This window comes from Nicotiana tabacum, chromosome 13 (assembly GCF_000715075.1).
Source record: "Nicotiana tabacum cultivar K326 chromosome 13, ASM71507v2, whole genome shotgun sequence".
NCBI classification, from domain to species: domain Eukaryota; kingdom Viridiplantae; phylum Streptophyta; class Magnoliopsida; order Solanales; family Solanaceae; genus Nicotiana; species Nicotiana tabacum.
This window is the reverse complement of record NC_134092.1, coordinates 92,678,785-92,704,841: the sequence shown is the minus strand read 5'-3', so window position 1 is coordinate 92,704,841 and position 26,057 is coordinate 92,678,785. Positions and strand designations below refer to the sequence as shown.

General features: G+C 36.4%; 1 protein-coding gene across 1 annotated transcript; it reads left to right on the top strand.

Moving 5' to 3' along the window:
- Nucleotides 1-20,563: 20,563 nt before the first annotated feature.
- LOC107779151 (uncharacterized) lies at nt 20,564-23,303 on the top strand. The gene is made up of 3 exons (XM_016599504.2): nt 20,564-20,702; nt 21,801-22,457; nt 22,677-23,303. Exons 2-3 carry the CDS (start codon nt 21,908-21,910, stop codon nt 23,045-23,047), a joined length of 921 nt encoding a protein of 306 aa, XP_016454990.1. The 5' UTR covers nt 20,564-20,702; nt 21,801-21,907; the 3' UTR covers nt 23,048-23,303.
- The last annotated feature ends 2,754 nt before the right edge of the window (nt 23,304-26,057 follow it).

The window sequence follows — 26,057 nt, the reverse complement described above, 5'->3', positions numbered from 1 at the left end:
AAACCGATACCGAAATACCGAATTAATTCGGTCCGGTTCGGAATTTAGTTTTTCGAATTTTATGCCCACCCCTACTCGGTACTGTTTATGGCCAATCCAACACAAGGATATTCCATCCCGTAAATATATACACATCGAGTGACAGTCACTCACTCAGGGATTCATGCCCTTAGAACCAAGTTTAGAAGTGTTACTTACCTCAAACCATGTAATTTCTTACTCTGCTATGCCCTTGCCTCGTGAATTGGTCTCCGAAATCCCCGTATCTAGTCACAATTAATTCAATTCAGTCAATACAAATTATTAAAATTAATTCCATAAGAAAATACTAATTTCCAATAAACTCTGAAAGTTAACTCCAAAAAATCGTCTGTGTGGCCCATACCTCGGAACCAGAAAAAAGTTACAAAATCCGAAAGCCCATTCAACCACGAGTCTAACCATACCAATTTTACCAAAATCCGACCTCACTACACTTCAAAAATCGATCCGTTAACTATCTGAAACTCATGCGAGACCCTCGGGACTTCAACTAAATTCACCAACAAGTCCTAAAACGTCATACGAACTTAGTCGAGTCCTCAAATCACACCAAACAATGCTGAAACCACGAATTATACCCCAATTCAAGCCTAATGAACTTTGAAACTTCCAATTTTTACAAACGACGCCGGAACTTATCAAATCACGTCTGATTGACCTCAAATTTTACATACAAGTCATAAATGATATAATGAACCTATTCAAATTTTTTGAATCGGATTTCGACCCCGATATCAAAAAGTCAACCCCCGGTCAAACTTCCCAAAATTTTAACTTTCGCCATTTCAAGCCTAATTCCACTACGGACCTTCAAATAATTTTTCAGACACACTCCTAAGTCCAAAATTACCATACAGAGCTATTGAAATCATCGGAATTCAAATCCGAGGTCGTTTACACATAAGTCAACATCCGATCAACTTTTTCAACTTAAGTTTTTAATTATGAGACTAAGTATCTCATTTCACTCTGAAATCCTTCCGGACCCGAACCAACTAACCCGGTAAGTCATAAAATAAATGTAAGGCATAAATTGAGCAGTAAATGGAGGAACAAGGTTATAATACTCAAAACGACCGGCCGAGTCGTTACAATATTATTGCATGGTGAGGTCAAGAGTAAAAGTACAAAGGGTGATGTCGTGCCATTTTCATATCATTGATTTGACTGATTTCCGGTTTTTGTAATATACTTGGTTATTTTGTGATTTCATACTTGCTGTATGTATTATATCTTCCCATTTTCGCATGCCGCCTCCCAGTTAGTACTTTATCATTCTTTGTTATCGTTGTTGCTTTATATATATTTGTACATGTTTATTTACATAGGTATCTTGTCATAACCTTCGTCACTACCTCGTCGAGGTTAGGCTCGATACTTATGGAGTACATTGGGTCGGTTCTACTCATATTACACTCCTGCACTTCTTGTACAGATACTGGTATTGGTCTTAGCGATGCGTGAGGTGCGTCGGCTCAGATCATTTCATATGGAGACACGAGGTAGATCTGATGGCGTCGGCAGACCCTGAAGTCCCCTTCTATTTCCCATTTTTACTATTTATTTCTTTCGAAGCAGTTGTATTTATTTCCGACCTTGTTTGTAGACTTCTAGTTGCTCATGTACTCGTGACTCCGGATTTACGGGAATAGATAATATCACGTGATTTATATTAGTAATGTGTTGGAGTTGCCTTTTATTCTTGTTGAATATCATTATTATTTTTAAACCGTTAAAATTGGTTAATTAATTATTTCACGCCGGCTTACATAGCAAGTGGATGTTAGGCGCCATCACGACTTAAAAGTTGAGATTCCTGATTGTAACAATATGCAGTATTTTAAAAAGGTATTTTTTGCCTTGGGCGAGGCATACCAAAAATACACTGAAGCGTACTGGTGGGACGTAAATATCGTGGGGCGTACACCCCAACCTTCTGGGTGTTCGCCTAAGCGTAAGCCCCAATGTGGGCGTTTATTTGTGGCATACGCTTAATAAATTCATTTTTTCAACTTAAATATCCAAAAATTGACTCATAGTAATTTTTCAAACTAAAAATCTCAAAAGTTAACATTTTAAAAATATTTTTATCCTAATTTCGTAATGTTTTCACTTTGTCGTTTGCTGAGTAATAAATACATTTTAGACATTTGCCTCCAAATACAAAGTACAAAAAAAAAATCCTTTAATACTCACTCTCTTCCACGTTTGTATTTTTCTTCTTGACGCTTAATTTTCTTCAAGTTATTTTTTTGTTTGTATTCTTTGTTTTTCTTTTCAAATTAGTTTTTGGTTTTAGAATTTCTTTTAATATCGCTCTAATAATAAATTAAAGATTAGAGAGGCACATTATAATTGGCCCGCATGGGTAGCCCCTCGCCATTGTCTAAACTTTCATCCTAAAGTATGCATCTTTCTTACGTGGGGAACCATGACTTTAGTATAGTATTTAATTTATTATCAACTTCTTGTGATATTCTTGGAAATTACCAAGCAAGGATGAAGTATCTGAAAACTGCATAATAAATTAGCCATAAGATTAGTTTGGTTGATGAGATAGGAATCCAAGAAAAGCAAGAGAGGGTAAATCCTTTTAAACTTTTCGTGCTTTGTATAATCATTTCTCAGGCAAAAAGAAAAATAACAAAAGGCTTGTTTAAGAAAAGTCTTTTTTTTTTGTTAATGCTGCAAAAAATATTTGATATTTGGAGAACATTTAATTATTTGTTTCCTATTATCTATAACTTTCTTTTCATTACACAAAACTATCCAAATTTCTTTTCTTTTTCTTCGGTTCGTTTTCACATTCAATTAAAATAGAAATTAAAGTACAATATAATGTCACTCCCTTCTCTTATTTTTCTTTGGTTTCCAATATCTAAATTTTCTTATTATTTAAAGATAAGACAAGTCAAAATTTGAAGAAAAATAAAATAAAATCTTCCATTTATTTGCAACAGACAAGGAGGAACATGATGATAAACGATGCGATCAGCTTGCCTTTTTGAGGTGTTATCAAAAGTTTACTTATTAAAGGTTAAAACTTGAGGTCCTACAGTGGAGCAATCCAAATTTACACATGATTGGTGAAAAGACTAAAATCAAAAAGATGATCCAAACATTTCTTTAGATGATTATATTATTTGTAAGCTACTACGAGCTCAACCCTCTCTACTCTTGCAAAATAATAATTAAAAGAGATTCTCCCTAATGTTTTAGATTAACATTTGAATGGCACTCGGGAAACTCTCATAGGGGATTAAGGTAATTAAGATAAATAATAACATAATATATCATATTACTAATTAAAGTAAAACATTAATGTCGATTAACTTACAAAAATTATGACAAATCCATTTAACACGAAATGCGATAATAACAAAGGGCCCACATAGATTCCATGTAAGTTAACAGCTTGTTTGGACAATTGTTATGTATCGTATAATATTGTATTGTATTGTATTGTTCTGTATCGTTTTGAAGTATATATAATGTTTGGATAGATTGTATTATTTTTTGTCGTTTCATGATGTCACAGACCTATAATATAAAGAATAAACCCGCAATATTATAAAAAAAAGGTAAGGTACGATGTATAATTATTATATAAAAAGATAGGTTAAAGAATAAAATAGGATTATTTAATAATAAGGAAGGGGAAGATGAGACCAAAAAATAAGGGAATGGCACGACCACACCAAATCGATCATTCCAGAAAATGAGGTTTTTCGTCGTTACATAACGACGGATTTAACAATACAATACAATAAAATTTAAATAACAATCAAAATAAATATTGTATATGAAGTAATAATACTATAACAACCCAACCAGTCGTTTTGCTTTCTAGATCCCATTTTCCCTAAATAAGACTCCTCGTATGTGCTTTTATTGTTTTATGACTTATCGGGATGGTTAGATCGGGATTGGAAGAGTTCGGGTTGAAATCGGAACACTAAATTCCTTAATAATGGCTTAAAGGGTTAAGTTTGACTTGGGTCAACATTTCTAGTAAACGACATCGGAACCGAGATTTAACGGTCCCAATAGGTTCGTATGATAATTTTGGACTTGAATGTGTGTTCGGATCGGGTTTTGGATGACCCGGGAGCGTTTCGGCGCCTAAAGTTGGAAGTTGGCTCATTGAAGATTTTAAAGTTCTTTAAATTTTGGTTTGAAGTAGGTTTTGGTGTTATCGAGGTCCGTTTGGAATTCTGAGCCTAGGAATAGCTCTGTATGGTGATTTAAGACTTGCTCGCAAAATTTGGTGTCATTCCGAGTAGTTTAAGTATGATTTGGCGCGTTCGAAGCGAATTGAAAGAACTTGAAGTTCATAAGTTGATTCAATTTGATTTGGAGTGTGATGCTTAGTTTTGGTGTTTTTTTCGTGTTTCGTGAGGTCGAGAAGGTCCGTTTTATGATTTCGAACTCGTTGGTATGTTTGGACGAGGCCTTGGGGATCCCGGATGCCATTCGGATGATGCGCGGAACTCGTTTGGACTTGGAGAGATGGCTGAAACAGCACAGCTTCTGGTGCAATCACACCTGCGAGGAGCTAGCCGCAGGTGCGAGCGTGTGGCCACAGAAGCAATTTTGGGTGAGTTGGTTGTGAAGAGGAGAGATTTCCGCAGGCGCGGCCTCGCTTCCGCGAGGGAAGGGCTGCACGTGCGAAGAGGGTCAGCCAAGCCTGGGTCGCAGATGCGAGAGGCGAGCCACAGAAGCGGTCTCACAGGTCCGGTGTCCTTTCCACAGGTGCGCCCAGTGGTGGGCTTGGAGCGTTCCGCAGAAGCGGCGCCGCAGATGCGGCCCATGGTCCGTAGAAGTGCGTTGTAGATGTGACCCATGGTCCGCAAAAGCGAAAACGCTGGAGGCAGTGAGATTCATTTAATACGGGACTTAGGCCATTTTGGCTCATTTATTTCACTTCTTGAGCGATATTTGGAGCTTCTTAGAGAGGGGTGTTCACCTAGCTATAGAAGGTAAGTAATTTCCATCCAATATAAGTTAAATACAAAGATTATGTGTATATTTTAACATGAAAGATTGTGAAAAATTATGGGTTTAGTTGAAAAACCTAGGTTTTGATAAAAATGGGATTTAACCACGAAAATGATTATGAAATTTGGTGAAAATGATATATTTGAGTTCGTGAGGTTATGGGTAACAATTATCTTCGAAAATTTTCAGAATCCGGGAATGTGGGCTCGGAAGTGAATATTAGGAATCTTCCAATTTGGGTTGGGTAATTACTCTAATAGTTAAATTATGAACTCTTGGACATGTATTGATTAATTTATATAACATTTTACTAGTTTCGGGTTCTTTGGCACCGAGTTGTGGATTTAAAGCATATTTGTGGATCGGGAGTGATATTGAGAACGAGATAAGTCTCTTGCCTAACCTTGTAAGAGGGAACTCATCCACTTAGGTGTATTCTTGTTGCCAATTACTTGTGTGGGGAGCTACGTACGCATTAGGTGACGAGAGCCCGTGCGTAGCTATATTCCATGAGATGTACGGGTAGTCTTAGATTTACATCATGCCTTGATTATATTGTTATGTTTATTATGCATATTAATGGTCTTAAATAAAGCTGAGATTAGGGATTGTAAGGTTGAAACTTTCTAATTTAGATTTCTTATTTCTGGGAAGAATTGAGGAATATATAATAACTTTGAGAAATCCATGCCCACTCATGTCGTAAGTACTTCCGCGAGTGAGGTAAACTTCTCTACTCTTATGGGAGTGGGTCGCTCGCCTCAGCAGGTTAATAGATGCATCTATGGTTCGTGTCGTTCGACTCTCGGCAATGCACGCAGTATATTTTTGGATTGGGTTGTACGACCTCGGCATAACTCGTGCATAATGGCTCGAGAGGTTATAAATTTATTAAATGATAAAAATTGATTCGGGGTTAATAGGTGTTGGTTGGAGACTTTGAAATTTTTCCTCAGTTAGTGGGTCATTTATTCCCTGCTTGAGATTGTATTATTATCATTATTCCCATGTCTCATACCTGTTTAGAATTTCTGTATTTTATTGTTGGCCCATAGTAAATATCGAAGACGACCCCTCGTCACTACTTCTTTAAGGTTATACTGGATAATTACTGGTACATGTTGTTTATGTACTCACGCTACACTTCTATACTAATCGTGCAGGATTTGAGGCAGGTGCATCTGGCAGTCATCCCGGCGCTCACCCTTGATTCTTCTAGACTCACTCGTGAGCTGCTTTACGAGTCCGTTCTGCAGCACCCAGAGTCTCTCTTTTGCATTTATTTTATATCTACTCAATTTCAGACAGTAGTTTAGTGTTTTGTATATTCTACTAGTAGCTCATATACTTGTGACACCAGGTCTTGGAAAATATGCTAGTAGAATTCGATGGCTTTTGAGTATTTATTTTACCACATTTGTTCTTATATTTGTTTACGCTTTGTTTTATTAAATATTTCACCTCTTACTTACTTAATAAATAAAGAAAATAACTAATTCGAAAGTGTTAAAAAGAATAAAGACATGGCTAGTTCACAGTTGGCTTCCCTAGCGGCGACATTGGGTGCCATCACGGCCTATAAGTGAAATTTTGTCGTGACAACATGGTATCAGAGCAATAGGTTCATGTAGGTCTCATAAGTTATGAGCAGGCCTAATAGAGTCTTGCGGATCGGTGCGAAGACGTCCGTACTTATCTTCGAGAGGCTATATGGTGTTAGAAACTACTCTTTCTTTATCTCCTATAGTTTTGTTGATGTTGTGCTAAGTATCTTTCTCTTATTCTATCACATATGGTGAGAACGCGCGCGATAGATGTACCCGATCATGGAGGAGTTGTTCTCCCTGTTGGTAGAGGTCGAGGTAGAGGTTAAGGGAGGGCTCCATCCGTGGTAGAGGACGAGGATGTCCCAGAGTTGCTCCAGTTGTGCCACCAGTGGGTCCTGTTGAGGATCCTTCTATTGAGGAGAAGGGGTGAGGTGCCTGCAGTAGAGCCAGCCCCAACGGATTTCGTGTCCGCACTAGGATTTCAGGAGATCATGAGTTGTATGTTGCAGTTCATGGATTCTATGACTCGGGCTGGTTTATTTCCAGCAGACTCAGCCACATCTCAAGCGGGAGGGGGAGCACAGACCCCTACCGCTCAGGCTCCAGGGCATGCATCTGTCATATATCAGACCCCGGGTGCAGTACCCGTTGGCGGAGCTCAGCTAGTTGCAGCAGCTATACCTGAGCCCATACCAGTTGTGACCAGCTATACTATTTGGGACCAGTTCACACGCCTCTTCCTGGACATATATATTCTACCCTCTCAGAGGGAAGAGTTGTGATTTTAGTTCGAGCAACTCCAGCACGGTCAGATGTCAGTGACCAACTATGAGGCAAGATTCTCTGAGTTGTCTCGCCATGCATTTATGATACTTCCCACCGATGCAAAGAGAGTATGGAGGTTTGTTGCCGGTATGCACTCTGGTATCCAAGCCACTATAGCCCGAGAGGTTGAGATGGGGACTTCGTACGAGCTAGTTGTTGAGATAGTCACCGGCGGAGCTGAGAGCAGGCGATGAGGGATAAGAGGTTTCGATATTCTGGAGAGTTCAGCGTTGCCCTGGATGGGGGAATAGGTCAGTTTGTGAGGAGTTAGCCTAGTAGACCCACATATCCAGCACCACCGCCTCCTCGGGGTGCTCCAGTGAGACCCTATTTCAGCGCAATGCCAGAGAGTTCCTACTGCCCACCCGCTATTCAGGGTTCCTCCAGTGGGTATTCAGGCCATCAGGGTCAGACTTCATATCAGCAGTCCACCGTTCTGAGGGGTTGTTACGAGTGCAGGGATCCTGGCCACATGAAGAGGTTTTGTACCAGACTTTGGGGCAAGGCAGTACAGCAGGGTCATCAGCCTATGATTACAATACCAGTTATCGCACCCGCCATCCGGCCGCCCAGAGGCGGAGGGCAGGTGGGTAGGGGTCATCCTAAAGGTAGAGGTTAGTTAGGTGGAGGCCATTCAGGTGGCGCTCCAGCTAGGTTCTATGCTTTTCCAGCCAGACCAGATGCAATGGCCTTAGATGCCATGATCACAGGTATTATTTGTGTCTGCGGTAGGGATGCTTTAGTACTATTCGATCCAGGGTCTACATATTCATATGTTTCATCTCTGTTTGCTAATTTCCTTGGTGTTCCTCGTGAGTCCTTGGGTACTCTTGTTTATGTGTCCACTCTAGTGGGCGATTCTATTATTGTAGATCGAAACTACCAGTCCTGCATTGTTACTTTTTGTGGTTAAGAGAATAGAGCGGATCTTCTGTTGCTGGATATGACCGACTTTGAGGTCATCCTGGCATGAACTGGTTATCTCCATATCACGTCATCCTTGATTGTCATGCCAAGACTATTACCTTGGCGATGCTAGGGTTGCCTAAATTGGAGTAGATGGGTTCATTTGTCATTACATCTAGTCAGGTTATCTCTTATCTAAAGGCTCGACACATGGTCAAGAAGGTTTGTTTGGCTTATCTAGCTTATGTTCGGGATACTACTACAGAGACTCCGGTGATTGATTCGGTGCCCGTGGTCCGGGAGTTCCCTGATGTGTTTCCTTTTTATCTTCCAGGCATGCCACCAGATCGTGATATCGATTTATGTATTGATTTGGCTCTAGGTACCCAGCCTATCTCTATTCCACCGAACCACATGGCTCCGAAAGACTTGAAGGAGTTGAAAGAACAACTTGAGGAGTTTCTAGCAAAGGGGTTCGTCAAACTGAGTGTGTCGCCTTGGGGTGCACCAGTATTATTCGTGAAGAAGAAAGATGGGACTATGCGGATGTGCATTGATTACCGACAGCTGAACAACGTTACCATTAAGAACAAGTACTCGTTGTCGTGTATTTATGACTTGTTTGACAAGTTGTAGGGTGCTAGGGTTTTCTCTAAGATTGACTTGAGATCGGGGTACCATCAGTTGAAGATTCATGATTCAGATGTTCCGAAGACGGCTTTCCAGACTAGATATGACCATTATGAGTTTCTAGTGATGTCCTTCAGTTCGACTAATGCCCCAACGGCATTTATGGATTTAATGAACTCGGTGTTCATGCCATATATTGATTCGTTTGTCATAGTCTTCATTAATGACATTCTGATCTACTCGCGCAGCATGGAGGAGCACGAGCAACATTTAAGAGTGGTGCTTCAGACCTTGCGAGAACAAAAGTTATATGCTAAGTTATCCAAGTGTGAGTTTTGGTTAGATTCTGTAGCATTCTTGGGGCATGTTGTATCAGGCGAGGGTATTAAGGTAGATCATAAGAAGATTGAGTCAGTTCATAGTTGGCCTTGTCCTACCACAGTGACCGAGATCAGGAGCTTCTTGGGGTTAGAAGGTTATTATCGTCGGTTTGTGGAGGGCTTCTCCTCTATTGCAGTACCTTTGACTAGATTGACCCAGAAGGGTGCTCCGTTCCGATGATCCGATAATTGCGAAGTGAGCTTTCAGAGGCTCAAGACCGCCTTGACTTTAGCACCAGAGTGAGTTGGGGACCCGGGTAGAGCTCAGCACAGCCTTTCATCTGCAGACCGACGGGCAGTCAGAACAGAAGGTTCAGATCTTGGAGGATATGCTCAGAGCATGTGTGATTGACTTCGGAGGGCAGTGGGATAAATTCCTGCCTTTTGCCAAGTTTGATTACAACAACAGTTATCAGTCCAACATCGAGATGGCTCCATTTAAGGCTTTATATGGTTGGCGATATCGTTCGCCCATCAGATGGTTTGATCCGGGTGAGGCTAAGTTATATGGTACTGATTTGGTAAATGATGTCTTGGAAAAGATAAAGTTGATTCAGGAGCGACTTTACACCTCACAGTCCAGACAAAAGAGTTACGTGGATCAGAAGGCGCGTGATTTATCATTTATGGTGGGCGAGAGGGTTCTCTTGAAAGTCTCGCCGATGAGGGGAATCATGAGGTACGGGAAGAAGGGCAAGTTGAGCCCAAGGTTTATAGGTCCATTTGAGGTGTTTAGGCGAGTTGGGGAGGTTGCTTATGAGCTTGCTTTGCCTCCTAGTCTATCGGGAGTTCATCCAATTTTCCACGTGCCTATGCTCCGGAAGTATCATGCCGACAGGTCGCATGTGTTAAACTACAGCAAGGTTCAGTTAGATGAGAGCCTGGGTTATGAGGAGGAGCCAGTTGCCATTGTTGACAGGCAGGTTCACCAGTTGAGGTCCAAGAAGATTTGGGCGGTAAAAGTTCATAGGAAGGGTCAACCAGTCGAGGAGGCGACTTGGGAGACCGAGGAGGACATGCGGAGCAGATATCCACACTTATTTGGTACTCCAGGTATGATTCTAGACTCATTCGAGGACGAACATTTGTTTAAGAGGTGGAGAATGTAACAATCTCACCGGTCATTTTGCATTCTAGATCCCCATTCCCCTAAATAAGACTCTTTGTATGTGCTTTTACTGTTTTATGCCTTGCGAAAATGGTTAGATCGGATTTGGAAGGATTCGGGTTGAAATCGGAACACTAAATTCCTAATATTGGCTTTAAATAATTAAGTTTGACTTGGGTCAATATTTCTAGTAAATGATGAACCGGGATTTGACTTGGGCATGTGTTTGGATCGGGTTTTGGATGACCCGGGAGCATTTCGGCGCCTAAAGTTTGAAGTTGGCTCATTGAAGGTTTTAAAGTTCTTTAAAATTTGGTTTGAAGTCAGTTTTGGTGTTATCGAGGTCCGTTTGGAATTCCGAGCCTAGGAATAGCTCTGTATGGTGATTTAAGACTTGCTCGCAAATTTTGGTGTCATTCCGAGTAGTTTAAGTATGATTTGGCGTGTTCGGAGCAAATTGGAAGAACTTGAAGTTCATAAGTTGTTTCGATTTGGTTTGGAGCGTGATTCTTAGTTTTGGTGTTGTTTTTCATGTTTTGTGAGGTCGAGCAGGTCAGTTTTATGATTTTGCATTCGTTGGTATGTTTGGACGAGGCCTCAGGGGCCCCGGATGCCATTCGGACGATGCGCGGAACTCGTTTGGACTTGGAGATATGGCTGAAACAGGAGAGCTTCTGGTGCAATCGCACATGCGAGGAGCTAGCCGCAGGTGCGAGCGTGTGGCCTCGGAAGCGGTTTTGGGTGAGTTGGTTTTGGTCCGCAGAAGCAGAGAGATTTCTGCAGGAGCGGCCTCGCTTCCGCGAGGGAAGGGCCGCAGGTGCGAAGAGGGGTCGGCCAGGCTTGGGTCGCAGATGCGAGAGGCGAGCCGGAGAAGTGGTCTCGCAGGTGCGGTGTCCTTTCCGCAGGTGTGCCCAGTGTTGTGCTTGGAGCGTTCCGTAGAAGCAGGTCTTCGTCTGTAGATGCGGCCCATGGTCCGCAGAAACAAAAATGTTGGAGACAGTGAGATTCATTTAATACGGGACTTGGGCCATTTTTGGCTCATTTATTTCACTTCTTCAGCAATTTTTGGAGCGTCTTAGAGAGGCGTTTTCACCTAGATATTGAAGGTAAGTAATTTTAATCTAATGTAAGTTAAATACATAGATTGTGGGTAGTTTTTAATATGAAAAATTATGGTTTAGTTGAAAAACCTAGGTATTGATAAAAATGGGATTTAACCACGAAAATAATTATGAATTTGGGTAAAAAATTATATATTTGAGTTCGTGAGGTTATAGGTAACAATTATCTTCGAAAATTTACTGAATCCGGGCACGTGGGCCTAGGGGTGAATATTAAGAATCTTCCAATTTGGGTTATGCAATTACTCTAAGAGTTAAATTATGAACTTTTGGATATGTATTGATTAATTTATATAACATTTGACTAGTTTCAGGTTCTTTGGCACCGAGTTGTAGATTTAAAGCATATTTGTGGATCAGGAGTGATATTGAGAACGAGATAAGTCTCTTGCCTAACCTTGTAAGAGGGAACTCATCCACTTAGGTGTATTCTTGTTGCCAATTACTTGTGTGGGGAGCTACGTACGCATTAGGTGACGAGAGCCCGTGCGTAGCTATATTCCATGAGATGTACGGGTAGTCTTAGATTTACATCATGCCTTGATTATATTGTTATGTTTATTATGCATATTAATGGTCTTAAATAAAGCTGAGATTAGGGATTGTAAGGTTGAAACTTTCTTATTTAGATTTCTTATTTTTGGGAAGAATTGAGGAATATATAATAACTCTGAGAAATCCATGTCCACTCGCGTCGCAAGTACTTCCGCGAGCGAGGTCAACTTCTCTACTCTCATGGGAGCGGGTTGTTCACAATGGCAGGTTAATAGATGCATCTATGGTTCGTGTCGTTCGACCATCCGCAATGCACACAGTATTTTTTTGGATCGGGCCGTACGACCTCGGCATAACTCGTGCGTAATAATACTCGGAGCCTGATTACACTTGATATTACTTTATGGCTCGAGAGGTTATAAATTTATTAAATGATAAAAATTGATTCGGGATTAATAAATGTTGGTTGGAGACTTTGAAATTTATCCTCAGTTAATGGGTCATTTATTCCCTGCTAGACATTGTATTATTATTATTATTATTCCCATGTTTCATACCTGTTTAGAATTTCTGTATTTTATTGTTGGCTCATAGTAAGTGTCGAACTCGACCCCTCGTCACTACTTCTTCGAGGTTAGACTGAAAACTTATTGGGTACATGTTCTTTATGTACTCACGCTACACTTCTTCACTAATCGTTCAGGATTTGAGGCAGGTGCATCTGGAAGTCATCCCGACGCGCACCCTTGATACTTCGAGACTTAGTGGTGAGCTATTTTTCGAGTCCGTTCTGCAGCATCCAGAGTCTCTCTTTTGCATTTATTTTCTGTTTACTCTATTTCAGACAGTAGTTTGGTGTTTTGTATAATCTACTGATAGCTCATACACTTGTAACACAAAGTCTTAAAAAATATGCTAGTAGACATTCGTGGCTTTTGAGTATTTATTTCACCACACTTGTTCTTATATTTGTTTACGCTTTGTTTTATTAAATCTTTCACCTCTTACTTACTTAATAAATAAAGAAAACAACTATTTCGAAATTATTAGAAAGAATAAAGACATGGCTAGTTCACAGTTGGCTTGCCTAGCAGCGACGTTGGGTATCATCATGGCCTATATAAGTGAAATTGGATCGTGACAGATACGATACAATACAACAAGTAACAACCGTCCAAACAAACTGTCGAGGACATGATATTGTATTTAATCTTAGTTATTTAGTACTAAAAGTGTTTCTAAGTCTTGGATATTAGTTTAATGTTACTCTTAGAAAATGTTACTCCCTCCGTTTTAATTTATGTGAACTTGTTTGATTGAGTACGGAGTTTAAGAAAAAATGAAGACTTGTAGAATTTGTGGTTCTAAATAAGTCAAAAAGGGGGTCCAGAGTAATTGTGTAGTTATAAAAGTTTCTCATTAAGGGTAGAATTGAAAGTTTAATTTAAATTGTTTTCAAATTTAAAAAGTGGTCATTCTTTTTTAAACGAACCATAAAAAAATATAGGTTCACGTAAATTGGAATGGAAGGACTAATACATTATATCCATAGAAAAGGTTGATATATCTATAGGCTCCACTTACACTGAGGACGATGGAACAGCATCAATCCTAGTTAGCTTCTGTCACTTTATTTCTTTAGCGTCTGTCACAATAATGATCTAAAATTATGTAACTCCTATTGTTACAACAATATTGGGTCAACCGAACTTTATTTTCAACCACTGAGCCAAGCTCTAATTGTGTTGTGGCTGGATTGAACTTGATTTTGCTCGGGAAAGTTACACATATAGCTGCTTGACAAAAGTGTTTACTTTCGCTAATAAATATACATAAATTATACATTAATTACACATACATAAATTATATATATACCGGATATTTTTTCGGTGAGCGGTTATATCGTGTATATATATATATATTCTATTTTGGGCTTCACAGAGATAAAGAGGCTAGTTTTGCTTAGTATTTGATTATTGGTATTATGTAGTCCAGAATAAAATAAAAGACACACATGATTACTAAATTAAGTACATAGTTATAGTTATGTATTTCGCCTAAATTGTAATATAGGAATGTGTACTAAATGAAAATTAGTAGGCATTTGACAGCCTAAATGAGCATTATTTCATAGTTTAATACTTTAATTAGGTCGAGGTTGAGTTATCAGAATTCTCAACAATAAAATGAGTCCAGGGAACATGTAAACCCCTAAATGGCTCATAACCCAACCCAGATCGACAAGCTTCCCATGCACACGTGGATGATGTTGTTATGTTAAGTTAACTTTCACATAAATTTTATAACTTTATATAAATTCTTAAATTTGTTTGGGGCTAATGAGTCAAACCTTTATGATATCAACTATGGAATCTTAGTTATCATGTTTTATGTATAGTTTATGAATCAATAAATATTTTTAGTTGGTTCGCTCTGCATTCTTCCAGTTTTGAAGCGTGATAAGAAAATATTATAGTGTGCTCCTCACATGCGATATATCACTATCTATCCTTGCTTTAACATAATGTTTAACTTCTTTTTATGCGAAGATATTAAAAATGTATCATTGCCATAGGTCATCCAAGAGCAATACATCATGAGTAAACTACATCAAAAACTTAGTACAAACCATACGTTAATATAGTTATACAGACATATTTCTAAAAATTCAATGAGAGTTATTAATATATAGAAAAATATAATTCAAGGGAGTTTTTAGGATACAAGATAGTTTAAGTTAGTAACTAACAAAAAAATAATTTAAGACGAATTTTATGTTGAGTTAAATAGCTACGTGTAGTGTCACATGTCAAAACTTTTAGTTAATTAGGAGCATGTACCAGATTGACATCTAAGAATTCAACGCAAGATGTTTTAATACATAGGAGAATAAAGTATAAGAGATTTTGGGAATACCGAATAGTTTAAGTAATTAACAATAACGTGATAGTTTAGGGGATTTTAGGGTATTCACGCAAAATTAAATGATCAATGTTAGCATAGAGGAATTGCAATTCCGACCTCAAATTAATTCCTTCAAATCATCAAATCCCACTTTCCAAAATCATAGTCGAAAATTCCCAAATCTTACCTTAAATTCATATAATAGTGTAATAAACCATGTGTAATCAGTATCTATCACCAAATTAAATAAACTTCACTTACCTTTTCAATTGTAGTGAAAATTCTCCCAAATTTCGCCTCCAACCGAGTTTCATAACTCCAAATAATTAAAAAAAAAAAAAAAACTTTGATATATAGGTATGCCCAGTGATTCTGCATTTGCGGTCACTTAACCGCATATGCGATGTCACTTATGTTGTCAACTCATCGCATCTACAATTCCCTTCTCATAACTGACCTTTCGCTTCTGCGGCTCAACATGTGCATATGCGCTTCCGCTTTTGCGGACAGTTCATCTCACCTGCGGCCCCTGCTCAACCAGCCCAAATTCGCTTCTACGGAGGATTCTCTGCTTCTGCGCTTGCGCATCGGCGCTCTCTTGCCATAACCTGCAGACCCAGCCTTCCCCAACCAATCACTATATTTGTGGCCAACCAGTCGCTTATGTGGTCTTGCACCTGCGTCCCAACCATCATAGGTGCGGAAGTACCAGAACTCAGCAAACTTCAGTAATGCAACCAAGTCTCAAACTAGTCTGAAATTAATCGGAAACACACTCGGTCCCTCCGGAACCCCGTCCAATTGCACCCCAATTCAAGCATAAGGAACTAATGAACTTTCAACTTCCAAAACTCGTGCTGAACCATATCAAATCAACTCGAAATGACCTAAAGTTTTGTATGCAAGTCCCAAATAACATAACGGATCTATTCCAACTCCTAAAATCATAATCTGATCCCGATATCGATAAAGTTAACTCTCGGTCAAACCTATCAACCTTCCAGACCTTCAACCTTCTAACCTTCGCTAATCCATGCCAAAATTACCTAGGAACTTCTAAATTCAAATCCGTACATACACTTAAGTCCAAAATCATCATTCCGACCTAACGAAAGCATCAAAACTTCGATCCGAGATCAAATACATAAAATTCAAACTTGATCAACTCTTCCAACTTAAAGCTTCTAAAATGATAATCTTTCTTCTAAATCAATTTTGAACCGCTCGAAAATCGAAATCGATCATACACGCAAGTCATGATACATCATATAAAGCTACTTGCGGCCCCCGAACTACCGAAGAGAAATGCAAATAATAAAAATAACTTATCGGGTCGTTACAATTCATTGTGCCACTTACCCACTTAAACTATTTGGTCCCCAAATTCCTTCCAATCTATTTTTCCCTATATATTAAAAAATTGTTAGTTATCTGGAAAAATGTGTTAGATGACTCGCAAAAAGGCGTGTGGTCAATGAAAATAGCCATTAAAACAACCTCACCTGAATGTGTGTGTATATATATATGTATATATATTCTAGTTTTTTTTTCAGTTCTCAATATTGGTTCCCTCTTAAATATTCTTCTTCTTTTGTTTTCTCTGTAATTTTTTATTCTCCTTCTTATTTTAGTTATCTTTTATTTCTTACCCATATAATTGAAAGAATATCCATTTAAATCTTTTTATTAAACCTAATCCTTATAGAGAATAAAGTTGAATCGATTGAACCTTGTTTATGTAATATAGAATTAGAAAATATAGTTGTTGGCCGATTAGTTTCTTGTTTGTAGAATATTGCTTTGTATAATCTTATTTGTATAATATAAGATGATTTTAGAATGCAATATCATATCCCTTCATTTATTTATTTTTTTCCGGCAAAGTGAATGCAAACAAGGGCTTATTCAACTGTAATCTAGCAAAAAATACAATCTCAATTAAAATTACAAATAACACATTGCATTAGATCCTATTTTAGACAAAATACCTAGAATTTATCAGTCATCCGAGAGTAATATACCATGAGTAAGCTACACAAAAATTTAGTGCTAACCATAATTTAATATAGTTATACATACACACCCAACGAGAGTTATTAATATATACAAAAATATAGTTGGGGAGAATTTTTAGGATACAAGATAGTTTAAGTTGGTAACTAAAAAATAAGTTTAAGGAGTTTTTTAGGTTGTGTTAAATAGCTACGTGTAGTGCCACATGTTAAAGTTTTTAGTTAATAGGAGCGTATAAGAGACACACCTCTAAGTATTCACATTCAAATAATTTAAGTAAGTAACGGATAAAAATGTGATAGTTTAGAGGGTCTGAGGATATTCACCAAAAGTAAATGATCAATGTTTAGCATAGAATAATTGCAAAATCCTTCATAACTCAACAATATTGTAAAGCAGAGCAAGCAAGCATGCAACACATTGTCTTTATACATATTGGTTACAAATTACTATTGAGATGGTTGTTTGACAGGCTTCCCTTTCTCCCTTAGCTTGGCTATGGATTCTTTCATAGCCTCCTTTCTTCTCTTGCTAGCTAATACTTTAGCTATGACACCACTCATATTTGGGTCCTTTTTCTCCTGATCTGATGTGGGTGGGGGTGGTGGAGGCCTTCTTGCAGCAGCATTTGCCTTGTTGTTACCTGCATTTAGCGCAACTCCGGCCAAGCCCAAGGCAAGACTCCTGCGAGAGAGAAGAGTTGTATCCAATCCTTTTTTATCATGAAAAGCCAAAAGGATACTCTTATTGGTTGATAATGTAGCTGCTGCAATTGGAGACAATGACTGAGCCATAACTTTGCTTGGACTGTTTGCTCTCTAAATGAATTGATATATTTCTATAACTCAAGAAGACGAAATATTCTTCTGTGGATAATCAAGCAATTGGGATTCGAATTTTTATTGGTTGGTTCTTGATAAGTTGTTGTTTTAGTGGGCCCTTCTTTCTGTCTATCCGAATGAATGCAGTTAGTTTTCTCTGTTTTCTTTCCTATACAATATTTGAAACTTATTTATCAAAATTGTTTTAATTTTATATATTTTCTGCCCTAACAAAGATTTAGTTATAATTTATATACAATCCATTATTAGTGCCTTAAATTAGGGGATTCGGTTACTCTCTTTTCTTTTCTTTTCTCATCTCCTCTTGCCCTATTCTCTGTTGCCTCTCTCCGCTCAAAACTCTATTAATTGAGTGCCAAATTATGTGGGTACTGAAGCCACGCTACATATTTTACCATGCAGTAGGAAAATAGGAGTTACCAGTCAATTTTATATTTGATGTAAACATTAATACCTTGAAATTGAAGAACACATAGACGTCCAAAAGCAATGGCAATCAGGAGTGACCCATTATTTTCCTTAATTATACCACTGACCGCTTCTTCTTTTGCAATCCCAAAAGTGTTAACTGTTTTTCTACTAGTATTTGTAGTTATTCCTTTACGAAAGAACATCCACATCGAGCACTAATCATTTGATAATGAGATTCAAGGCATTATTTGTCTGATTCACCACATCTGCCTGATACCCAAATATTTTTCCTTATTTTTTCACACTTTCTTTCTAACTAGAATTTATTTTCAAAATATATGGAATCTTGCAAATAGCTACAGATTCAAGGCAAGTTATTTGTAAATAAAACTCATGTATCGACATTTACCAGGAACTTCTAAACTAACTCCCTTTCTTCTTGCTTCACTCCACCCAAATCATTCAGTTCTCATCAATATTCAAGTTTTTCCGTTGAAATAATTATGAATCGGTGTACATGTGTCGATATGGTATATCAACATACAAATTAAAAATAAATTTCGTACAAATTTAATGCAAATTTGAATATCTACAACATCATACATAGTAAAAATAAATTTCATACAACTAATTATATATTACTGTACAACTTTCATACATTATTTATACCCAGTTAAATACAACTACAATATCATACAACTTAAATACAAATTTTATATAATATGTCTTTTGTATATTTTGTATCTGATTTATATATATATTGTATGTGGTGTGTGCTTTTTTCTCTCTAAAATTGCAATCAAAACTTACTCTCTTAATACAATTTTGATACATATCAACAACTTTATGTAAAAAGATAGTATTGATAACTTAAATATAAATTTTATACAACGATTCATACATTATGCAACTATGTTTTAACTTTCATACAATATTCAAATAAAAATTAACTACAACAGAATATAATTTACATACAATTATAATACAACTTTACAACAATTTCGTAAGTATATTGTATATCATGTGTTCTTCTTCTTATTATTTTTCGAGTTTCAATCTGAAATTAAGCCAAATAATATTCCCAATTGTTTGTAACAACACTCAATCTAAACAAATAATAGTTTTTGAAAACCCAAATTCGATTTCAACGCTTCAAAACTTTTTAATGGCTGTCAATGGTGGAAAGTGAAACACCTTCAAAATTTATTGATTGACAATTTCAATTTGAACATTAATTGTGCAACATGAAAGGAAATTGCTAAGTTAAAACGATTAAAATCTATTGATGAATTCTATTAAAACTCTATACAACAAGAAAGCATAAAAAACAAAGAACATCAAATGAAGAAAAATTGGGGAAAAAAACAGAGAAGGAGAGTAGAGACACGAAGAGAGAGAGAGAGAGAGAGAGAGAGAGAGAGAGAGAGAGAGAGAGAGAGAGAGAGAGAGAGAGAGACAAGTATAAATAGATAAGAAAATAACTGATATTACTTATTCAATTCCTAATATAAAGGGATACTCATTTAATACTTATTTGTATATAATTGGTAAAGTGTATATGATCATGTAATTAAATTAAAATTTGGCTAGTAAGGGTAATAAGGTTTCAAATAAGTTTAAAAATGGGAACTTTTCATAATTGCAAGACTTAGAAGACTATATCACAGAAAATACAACAAATTCTTATATTACATTTCATACAACTATTGATTGCCATATATATCAAGAAAGATATCCATCTCCCTTTATTTGTGCGAAACTTAATAAATTGAATTAACATGACCCAAAAATTTTGGCATACTTTAAGGAATTAGGAATGGTATCAGTTTATATATATATAAATGAAGAAGCAAACTTTGGGGTGGGGGTAGGGGTGGCTATTTTTGGATGGTGTATAGGGGTTCTTAGAGGGAGAACATGAAAATCTTGTAAAATTTAAAAAACCGAAAAGGCATGTTTTAGGTGAGACGGAATATGAGAGATATATTAGGATACTTTTTAGGCGAGAGAATCGCAATAGAGATATATTAGAGATATAAAAAGTTATAAATTTTAAAAAAATTATAATTTATGTAATTTTATAAAAGGTGTTGTAACTTATTAAAATAAGTTATAAATAAGTTGTATTCAGCATAAATTTCACTTTAAAAAATTCCGTTTACAATCGATCCACGACCCAAGTTGAGGCAAGACGAAACGAGTCCGCATCTGAATGGATTGTCTATTATACCCTACATTTATGTTCTGTTACGAGGATAAATTAGTAATTGTGACGAAATATTTAGGACTTTTGCTTCTTTTTTTTTAAAATCAAATTCAATGTACAAACACATTTTTCTTCGAACCAATATTCACCGAACTCTAGCTTACAAGCTGCTCCTTTCTCTCTCTCTCAATTTCTTCAAATTTTTGCTCCTCTGTTTTCCTCTCAAAGTTTCTCCATTTAGGGCTCGATGTGTGTCCTCTACTTCTCAATTCTGGTGAGTATTTTTGCTCCATTCCGATTGTTGCTAATGGGATTTTGCTGTTTTAATCCAATGTATGTCAGTAATTGCATCTGATTTACACATAATAGATACCCAATTGCATGATTTTGAGTATTTGGTGGATACAAATCTGACTTTAACTCCTTTTTCCCGATGCTTCTCAAATGGTGTGCTTTCTAAACTGCCTATCAAGTGTGCGAGTTGCTATGTTTTGGTTTGTTGGTTTTCAATCAAAAAGTAGGAGCTATAACTTGCACAATTCAAGTTATTTAATTTGCTTAGGTATCTGAAAGAAACAGTAAGTTTGATGTAATAGCTATAGACACAACTGTCACCTGGTATTGAAAGAAGTCTGTCTTGTATGCCAATCTGGTTTTGAACCGACTTTTTGACTTCAAATCTTCATGCCTTAAGAAAAATGTGCTTTTCTTATTTGGTTACAAGTTCAAGGTGTTTGATGGTATGCCTGAAACAGTAGAATACTATTTTTTCCCCAGGTGTTCTATGATATACTCATCTATCATTCAGGAAATATTAAGTACATTATTACTTACAATGGACAGTATTGCTAAACAATATAATAGCCTATTTATCTTGTGTTCCCAGTGTTTTCATTTTTCTCTTTTGGTTGGAACCCCCAACCCTTTAAATCCTGATACCATAACAAGAGAATTTTGATTCAAAATATAATAGCATAATAAGAGAATTTGGAATTAAATAATGAGGTATCAATTCTTTGGGTGGTTTTCGGTATTGAGAATTGCATTTGAAGTTAATAGAAATGTACTATAAATCTAAATTTTCAAGAATTATTGTCTCTCTCTGTGTGTGTATAGATTTTGAAGGATTACATATATGAACCAACTATGATAGCAAATGTTTTGGGAAAGCAATCAATCCTCCCAAGCTCTCCGTCATCTTCATACATCACTTAAGGCTCTGAATATGTGTGATTTACTTTACACGGTTTCTGTTAGGATTTAGCCAATCATCTCATGAAACTTGCATTAGTTAGTGGAGCGCGTTTTTATTTTCCCACTAATAAGAGGCATGTATACTACGGAAGTTTGTTTTGAGAGATATAAATTTCAGGTTCATGTCTGAGAGCAGTTGATCAAGAAAAAGCGAAGGTGCCTAAAATTTTTGAACCTGCAATACCTGTCAGAATACCTGTCGTTGAAGAAATAGATGAAGCAAAAATGAGAACAAAACTAAGGTCCTCAACTATATCGAAGTTCTTTTCTCTGCTGTTGGTAATACTCATGATTGCTTTTGATGTATCAAGTACTGATTCTCCATTAGCTGAGGTAAATGAGGTTGATAGCTCAGAAAATGATCTAGAACTAGGGCAGCATGAGAAAGTTTCTTTAGTTCGCCTAGCAAAGGGGAATGAATACTCTGATAGCTCAGAAAGGGATCTAGACCAAGGGTGTCTTACAGCTTCATATCTTCAGCTTGAGTTGGCCGAAACAACTATCAGTTTTGATTCTGTACTTGAGTCAGTGAACCACATTAATACTGAAAGCTTAAGCTTTGTGAAAGACGATTCTGCTTTTGAAGATGCCCAACCTTTGGAAATGCTGCAGAGATCTCCGATTGATAGAAATGGAGGTAATGTTGGAGCATTCCATGTCCTGGGAATTTCCTCATCCTCACTTGTCCTGGGTCTGCTAGCTGCTACAGTTCTCCAGATCTATCTAAAGAGAAGAAGTGATAAGATCACTCTGCATCCAGTAGATGAAGTCTCAAGTAAGAAAATTGTAGATGAACTTCAAATTCACCAGCATCTGCCTGCGCTTATTATCAAATTGATAGTTGACAGAATATTATATGTAGATATACTATTGAAATCATACAGTAAATGCACCCTATTATCATACTTGCAATAACTCCTAGTAATGTGATTTTCTTTGTCCAAGGTTGGACTCTCGTCGGGCTCTCCAATAATTGTTCCTCCTAATGTGACAGAACATAATGTTGTCAAAGAGAAAGAATATTCCTCTCAAAACTGGCCAACAGAGGTTGATGTCGCAGGAGAGTACTCTTGTACTTCAGAAATGAGCTGCAGCTTTCAGATGAGTTCAACTTATAGAGAGAAATACCCCGAATCAGTAAATGATGAAGCTCAGAGCATAGAGAAGAAACATAGAAAGAGTAATAGGAGAGAGTCCCTGGCTGCATTTGATGAGTACTCAATGGGTTCACCTTCTTTTGGAAGTATCACTACATACGAGAGGATTCATGGCAAGCATGAAAGTGGAAGGGAAGAAGTCATCATCCCGGTAAGGCGCTCAAGCAGAATTAGAAGTCATGTCCCTTCTTCAACGTTTAGATTCTGAAGATGTTTTGCTTGTTTGCTAGAGCAGAACCAGAAGTCATGTCACAAGCATACAACACAAGCGAACATTTTTTTAGGCATAGTCATTCCTACCTAATACCTTCTGATGTAATTGAAGTGATTCAGACGTAGTGATTTGTGTTCTTTTTTATGTTTTACTTAGCTGATGTCTTTGATAGTGCAACTTTCTACATGCTGTTTGTGTAAGTTGGGAAATTTCTAGTGGTTTGTGCTTAACCCATTTGGGAATTTCCAGAGGTTGGTGCATAGCCCATTCTACATGCTGTCTCTTTGAGTTTAGGATTTCCGGTGGTCTGTGCATAACACTTTGCTTGACCTCCTAGTAGTAGCTGGGGCATTGAAGATCAACGTTGAGTACCATTATGGTGGTCTCTAAAACAACCAAATATGGACGTATGGTCTGGGGTTATCGGTCAAGTAAGCACGTTATTAAAGCTCTTATAAATATAAGTAGAAAATGCAGAGGACCAGATGCAAAAATATGAGCTGGTTTATTGTGTGGAAGTGAAAAGAAATTAGGAAGAAAATAGAGTTGTGGAAGATCATAACTTTTCCGTCTTGTTGCATTCATCGCGGTGAGGAACCAGGGGAAAGGCAACTAGTAACGGAAGAGATGAGGAAAATAGTACACTACATTTTTAATATAGTACTAGTCTTATGATACGTGTCTCGCGCGTGTACTTTAGCTCCAGTGAGTAAATTGTTTATAAAAGTCATAAATATTATTAGAAATTATGTTTGAGTAATAAATTGGAAGTCTAATTAAATAAATTGGAATGAAGAGGTTGGAGTTATTGATACTAATGGACAATGTAAGCAAAAAAGATTTCTTTTTTGTTGGTCTGAACGTGAATATGCATTTATCAAGAATTGTGGTTAGTACTTATGGCAATGAAAGATCGCAAAGAATATTAAAATTAACTTTCTAAATAATAGTGTACATGCTTTTAACAATAAAACAATTTTTATATGGCAACGCGAAGAAGCATTAGACGGCAAATTTGTAGAAACGATAACCTTTTAACATAAGTTGAACACTATGCATACCTGACGTGCCAAACCTAGAATGCCTTTTCGGAAGAAATTTATTCATTATGAGATTCTCTTTGAAATACTTTATATAGTTAAACACAATTAAAACAATGAGAAGATCTATATAAGTAAAATTTTGATTGTTAAATTCCGAAATTTTAGAAGAGATTTAATAACTGAAATTTATCTTACTGTAAAGTCCTAAATAATAGAAACATACTTAAGTAAATATTCCTAAATATTAGGAAAATAATTAAATAATTATTTCAAAATATTAGAAAAATAATCAAATGACTATTTTGTCTAGTGTGAACTCTATTTTAAAAGGGTAAATAAGGCAAACGACATTTCGCTAAGAGTCTTCGTGCTTTTAATATAGTACTAGTTTTAGAGTACGCACACATACTAATAAATTTAAACTTTTTAGAAATCGCATAAATAAATATTGTAAGAAATATTTTGTGTGCTATAAAATAAAACAAAAGGAAAAAAGTCATTATTACAAGATTGTCCTAAAAAATTCTCAATCAAAGTCTCTTCCCTCTCCGCCTATTACGTATAAGCAATTACGTGTGATAACAAAAATAATAATATTTAACTTTATGTGTGAAATACACAATATTGTAAATATATTTTAGAACTAATTTCAAAAATAGGAACAAATAATAAAAAATATTGAATTTGAGAATACAAAACAGTAGAGAGAAGAAAAAACAAGATGTTATGTAAAGCAGGACACTAACGAAAAATTGAAAACTAATTAAATCACGCATCAAAATAATAAAAAATATAAGATGGCAAGTGGTTAAAAGGACAGAAGCAAAAATAAAGAGAAAGAAGAAGATACCTATGTGCTGTAATGGAGATGAATGTAACCTGAGAAAAGTATTTAGTTCCCTTAGCTCTCATATACAAGAGAAGAATTGGAATTGGAAATCCAAAAAAGATGTGTCTTTTGGGCAGTGTTATTGTGCGGGGTGGGATTAAATATTAGGAGTTTCTAATAAGGAAAGATTTAATAATTAATATTTTAATTGATTTCAAAGTTCAAAATATTTGAAAAATAACTTAAATTACTATTTTGTTCAGTCTAAAAATTTATTTTTAATGGTAAAAAAAGCGAATGGCATTTTGCTAAAAGCCTTATAATATAGTATATAGAGTATAGATAAATAGATGCTTGCATAGCGTATTTTAGTAATAATACAAAGATACCCCAATCTTTATTTTAATTTAAAACGAGAGCAAAAAAAAAAATAACTTTTCAATGCTAATCTATAAATTGTAATGTTATCATTTTGACCCTAAATATTTTCCCCTTCATCTAAGAATCTTTAACTATTTTTTCCTCCTATATTATGTTCGTTTTCTTTTCTACAATTTCTCTCATTTATGCCTTTTAAATTATATCCTTTAATTTACTTTCATTATTTTACCTGGTGCTATTTTTTATATTTGTATTAGATATTGTTAGGTATAATCCATCGTCTGTTTAGCACAAGTTGCATAGTGAATTGGTATAATGATGGTTAATATATGCTCTGGATGATAAATTTGTAAAATAATTATTATAATATTAGTTTATAATTCGAAAATATCTCACCCAAACAAAATTGATTTGAAAGCATACACGTTTGCAACAAAAAAGTAGTGACAAACTTTAGAAAGATATTTCTAAAGATTATGAAATCCAAAGAAGCTCTAACTTTTCTTTGGTTTCACCTCTGTAATATATCGATAGCCAAGGCCTTGATGTAGCAAGATAGAGAAAAACCAGCAAGAAGGTGCAAGAGAAATTATGGCATAAATCAACCAAATCTTTGAGAAAATAAGAAGATAATCAATTGCACATATATTTAGCTACCATGTCCTCAACCTATGTGAATTATAAACAAATATATAATACAAAAAGAATAAAATAAAATAAAAACTATATTGAGATGTGTAGTATGTGTATA